General features: G+C 27.6%; 1 protein-coding gene across 1 annotated transcript; it reads left to right on the top strand.

Annotated features, from left to right (window-relative positions):
• The first annotated feature begins 933 nt into the window (after positions 1-933).
• Positions 934-4,130, top strand: LOC117913995 (60S ribosomal protein L38). The gene is made up of 3 exons (XM_034829146.1): positions 934-1,059; positions 3,327-3,510; positions 3,864-4,130. Exons 1-3 carry the CDS (start codon positions 1,057-1,059, stop codon positions 3,884-3,886), a joined length of 210 nt encoding a protein of 69 aa, XP_034685037.1. The 5' UTR covers positions 934-1,056; the 3' UTR covers positions 3,887-4,130.
• The last annotated feature ends 1,870 nt before the right edge of the window (positions 4,131-6,000 follow it).

Below are 6,000 nucleotides of genomic sequence, written 5' to 3'. Positions count from 1 at the left end.
TTTTTTAACATGTAAATGAATAGTGCCTTTGAGGTACCGAAGAAGCCTCTTGACTACAAACCAATGATTAGTAGATGGGCGGTGTATGATGTCATGCTGAGTGGGTAGAAGTACTACATCATGCATGAAAAATATAGCAAATGTATGAAAAACGTGACCAATATACAACAAATATAACTAGGGTACTAAACTATAAAGAATGTGATAAAATATACAAAAATAAAATAAAATACGACTATAACATGAATAACTTGACTAGAATAATAATAATAATAAAAATTGTGACCAATGTATTAAAATGTGAAAATTTATCATTTAAATACAATAAATGAGATTTAGATACAAAAAAAATATGCATAGGATACGAAAAATCTTACTAGGTTGTAAAACACACATTGAGCTATGAAAAATTGAGCAATGTCTTAAGATACTTAAGTTTTGATCGATAACTATTCTAAAAAATAGATTTTAAGAATACTTTTTAAAAACAATTTTATGGTATTTTATATAAAAAAAAGTTTGTTTGAAAACTTAAAGTATTTTTAATATATTTTTAAATATGTTTTAAAAATAATTTTGATGTTTACTGTTTTATTTTTAATCATTCTATGTATTTATATAATTATTTTTTAAAAAACTAATTTTTATGAAACAAGTGAAAACAACTAAAAGATTTTATTTAAAAATACTTTATTTTTTGTTTTTAAGAATAAATAATAGAAAATAATTTTTTGGTTATCATCATATGTTTTTGTTTTTCTATTTTAGAGAATAAAAAACTATTATTGAAAACAGTTTTCATGGCCTAATATAACAAAAGGTCTCTCTCAAAGTAGGCTTATCCAAAATGATCGAGCCCAGTCCACAGGCCCAAATCCAATGCAAACAAAGATTTTTGACTGCAAAATAACATTTCGCACAGGGTCAAAATTGTCAATATGTAAAAACATTGAAAATTTTCTAGGGTTTACGAGGTCTGCGTATATATTTAACACACAAAGGCCTAGGGTTTTGAGCGTGGCCATTTCACAATCGAATCGGCATCTCACCCGCAAAATGGTACTCCCAATTTGAATTCATGGGTCTTTAATCTGATTTTTCTCAGCTTTTTGTTTCAAATTTTCGAATCATTCTCTGTGGTTAGTTTTATTTGCATGGATTAATGTAAAATTGTTGAGTTTTAGATCTCATATTGTCAATTTGATTAGTTTAGTTATGCTATTCTTCTGATTAGGGTTATGGCGTGAAATTTGGGTCACGCTCCGTTTGGTTGCCGAGAGAAAATGGGGGAAATTTTCTTTCATATATTTTCTCGGAGGCCACGTGGGGACAAGGGTTGGTTTGATTTAGCAGCTTTGGTTACTTTTAAGATTTAGATTTAAACTTGGTTATCTGAAAAACAGAATGAACATGTATTGCTGAATGTTCTGTTTGATTACTGAGAAAACTCAGGCAAGAAAGAAACGAAATGAAAGTTTTGAATATTTTTAGGGGGGCACGGTTGTGATTTAGATAACCTTTTTTGTTTTGGTTCTCCAGGTGGCACCCTGAGGAACTTGTGTGGAAATGTGTTTTTGGAAACTGTTTTCTGAAAGTCTTTTCCAAAAAAAGTCCCATTTTCCTCAACATAAATTTCTCTGGATTTTATTAGAATGGATGAGAAAGCAGCATATGCCTGCAATTTCTTGCATGTTGTTTTTGTGGACAAGCTGCAGGGATTTTCCCCAAAAACACCTGTATGTTTGGTTTTATTTTCCTTTAAGAGAGGGGAAAAGCCGCCTCAAGTATGCATTAAGTTTTCCTCTAAGCTTGGTTTAGTGATTTTTTTTTTGCTTCGAATCAAGAAAAATTTCTTAATGATTTTTGTGGGGCACTAAGGATTAGTTTGGGTATCACAGGTCTGAATGATCTGTGCTTTTATGAACACTTTTGTCAAGTAGTCGTTGTTTTGTGAACACCCCTATTGACACAGGGGGTGCAAATGCACAAATTAGGAATTAATGACTGTTCTATTTGAAATTTTGAATAGTGTAATATGGTAACAATTTTCCCGAGAATTTAAAACCCCAAAGGGATTCATTACCTTAAGCCCTTTCTCTCTGTTTCTTGACCCACAAATTTGTTTTAAAGCTATGCTGGTTCGCATTTGAACCCTGTATTATAAAATCAATACACACACAGATACATATAGCAAGTATTTCATCTACTAGAGTAGGAAAATGACAACTACAACTGTGAAATTGGTCATCCTTTGGCCATACAGATCTGCAGGTGAACTATGGATGCTTCTAAGCATGTAGATAAAAAAAGAGGTCAAATCTTCACACTCATTATTTGTGATTCTAACCTCTTTAATTCTTCTACTCATTTTCAACTGGTATCAGTTGCTATCTTATTAAGGAAGGCATTGTTTGAGGATTCCAATTTAGTAACTAAGAACCTGTTATTTGTCATAGTAGCTTAGGACTTGTTTGGTAACTATTTTTGAAAATATTTATGAAAAACTATTTTTTAGAATAGTTTTTGAAAACTGTTTTATGATGTTTTATAGAATAAAAATCTGTTTGGAAACCTGAAATGTTTTTAACATGTTTTTAAATATGTTTTATAAATAATTTTCATATCATGTGCTTTATTTGTAATCATTCTACATGTTTATATGATTATTTTTCAAAATAGTCTTCAGAAAATAAGTGAAAACAACTAAAACAAACTAAAACACCTTGTTTTCTCTTCATAAGAACATAAAACAGTTTTTGGTTGCCAGATATGTTTTCCTTATTTTTTGTTTGGGGAAACAAAAAACTGATCCTGAAAATGATTTCCTAACAGGCCCTTATTTTCCAAAAAGAGCTTGCTATTCTTTTTTTTGGAGTTGTTTTTTTCTTTTATTACCATCATGTTTGGATGATATTTAAAATACAATAGGCGGGGTATGGGTTGATTTCCATTTAGCAAGCTAATTTTACATTTTTTTAATTTGAGTTACTTGGTTCAAATCAACATTTCCCGACATCTTAATGCTTTTCTAACATTTCATATGATTTTATGTTTTGTCGTTTGATATTCAGCCGAAGCAGGCCCTTATTTTCCAAAAAGAGCTTGCTATTCTTTTTTTGGAGTTGTTTTTTTCTTTTATTACCAACATGTTTGGATAATATCTAAAATACAATAGGCGGGGTATGGGTTGATTTCCATCTAGCAAGCTAATTTTACATTTTTTTAATTTAAGTTGTAAAATTACTTGGTTCAAATCAACATTTTGCGACATCTTAATGCTTTTCTAACATTTCATGTGATTTTATGTTTTGTCTTTTGATATCCAGCCGAAGCAGATTCACGAGATCAAGGACTTCCTTCTCACTGCAAGGAGAAAAGATGCACGCTCCGTGAAGATCAAGAGGAGCAAGGATGTGGTTAAGTTCAAGGTCCGTTGCTCCAAGTACCTCTACACACTTTGCGTCTTTGATGCAGAGAAGGCTGACAAGTTGAAGCAGTCTCTTCCTCCAGGTTGGTTATATCATCTTAATTTTGGGTGTTCCTTGTGCACCACAAAGTGCTAGGGTTCACCACCTGCTTAGCAGTCTATGTATTTGCTTATTCAGAAAACAAATAAAAGGGAAGCAAGAAGAAGGGAAGAAAGAAAACCCCAGAAAATAATCCATAGCATCCGCTTTACTGTCAAGCCTTTTTTGCTTTGATGATCCCATTTTGGATTACTGATTTTCACCTCTAAAATCTTGGCAAACTGTAATGAGCTCATCAATAAAATGTAGAGTTCCTATGAATCCTGGTCCAGACTACTATGGCATGTCATTGGTTTCCATATGGGTTTGCTAATTGATCTTTTTTGGTATTTGCAGGTTTGAGTGTCCAAGACCTGTGAAAGCTGGCTGAGGAAAGCAAATGGGGCTATTGAGTGTAGTAGCCTGGTATTGTTTCCTCTCAAGCTGTGTTTCTTTTTAGTTTGAAATGCATCATGGATGTCTAAGTTTAGGATGATACTTTTGACTCAGAATTTTTGTTTTTGTGATTCAATGAAGATTCTATATCATGATTGGGTTTTGCTTGATTAGTTTGTTCCCGGATTTTGAAGATGGAGGCAAGTTATTGATTAGTTTCCAATTTTGTAATTTTTTTACCCCTTTTATGTTATGATAATTAGATTCGGAAGTCTTCTTTTTATACTCTTCTTGACATTTGTTTTTAAAAATAAAAATTTGCTTATAAAATTTGAAGGGATTCTTGAAGTCACATTCAATCCATGAATTGTAAAATCATCTTTGAAGATTAATTTTGATTGTGGAACACTTCATCTATTCGTACATATAGACCTCGTTTGGTTTTCTGATTAAAAATTCATAACATTGTTTGACGTGGTTATTTGTTTTCAATTCTTAAAAGCAAAATAAAATAAAGAACAATCTTTTTAAGTTATTTTCACTAGTTTTAATAAACAAAAATTTTACATGGAGAAGTAAAAAAATATTAGTATGTTAATAAACTTAATATCAATGTTGAAAATCTTCATAATTATCTTTAATTACACTTGTTTTTCCAAGTTTTTTTTTTTTTCAACTTTTTAAAAAAATTTCATTAAGCAAATAAATGTTAAATCAAATTATAGATAATACATAAAATTTATTAATTTTTAAAACTTATTTAATTGATACTAAAATTTCATAGACAATCATAGGTCAAAATCAATTTTAAATAAATATATATATATATTTAATATTTACAAAATTTTCAATAACTTTTAAAAATAATTTAAAATTCAAATAATGACTTATTAATATTATAAATAGATCAAAATTGGTTTAAAGTGATTTTATTGTTTGCTTTTATTTTTACTTAGAATAGTTATTTTTCAAATTTTTTTTAGTAGACAAGAATTCCAAATTAAACAGGACTTTATGCATTATATTCATTAATGAATTATGGTAACTCAAATGGTCGTCCAAATAATAGCAATTTTCTTTTTTTATAAAAAGAAAAAGTCTAAAACCACTTTATGACTTATCTTCTAATTTTTTCCATTAGGTAAATGAACTTCAAATTAAACCAAACTTCATTTACATGATTCATTAATAATTCTAATAATTTATAAATATAACTTCAAATTCAAATAATGATTTAGTTAATACCATAAATCTATGGTCAAAATTGGTTTAAAACAACTCTATTTTTATCATTATTTTTTAAAAAAATTTCTCAAGTAAATAAACTTCAAATTAAATAAGAATTAATATGTTGGATTTATTAACAAGTCTAGTAATTTTTTAAAATAATTTGAAATTCAAATAATAAACTAATTAATACAATAAATTTATGGATAAAAATTGATTTATAATGACTTAAAATAGATATATAAACTAAAACATAATTAGTAATTTAAATTTTTGAATTAAATTTTAAACTTTTAAGAATAATTTGAAATAAAAAATAATCAAATTAATTGTAGATTAAGTTAAAATATTATGTTTACTAAATATATGCATGTAATAAAAACCTTGGCTTATTTACATGTTAAAAAAAATTAAACTTTGTTTGTAATTTATTTTAAATAAGATACCATTAACAATTATTATTATTCATTTAACACAAAAAATTACAAAGATGCCAATATCCTTATATTTATAACATATAATAAAATAGTCTTTTTTTAAATATAATATATATTTTTATTATAATATTACTATTTATGTTTTATTTATTTCCTATTTATTCTTTAATTTATTTGTAATTAAAAAATTATTTCTATTGTTATAAGAGTTGAATTAAATTAAATTAATATTTTATAAATTAAATTTACAATTTTTTTATAAAAAAAAATTATTATTATAAACAACTTATCCGAACAAGTTTTTTATTTTAATTTTTTTAAATGGGGTTAAAATAATTTAATCAAAATGTTGTCCAAAGTGCCCTTTTGGTATGAGCCTATACACCTAAGTTTGTGCTGCAAGCTTGCATTTATTCCAAAATCCCAAACCCGCT

This window comes from Vitis riparia, chromosome 5 (assembly GCF_004353265.1).
Source record: "Vitis riparia cultivar Riparia Gloire de Montpellier isolate 1030 chromosome 5, EGFV_Vit.rip_1.0, whole genome shotgun sequence".
Classification (NCBI taxonomy): Eukaryota; Viridiplantae; Streptophyta; class Magnoliopsida; order Vitales; family Vitaceae; genus Vitis; species Vitis riparia.
Note: the sequence above shows the minus strand (reverse complement) of the source record. Positions and strands in the feature narration are given on the sequence as shown.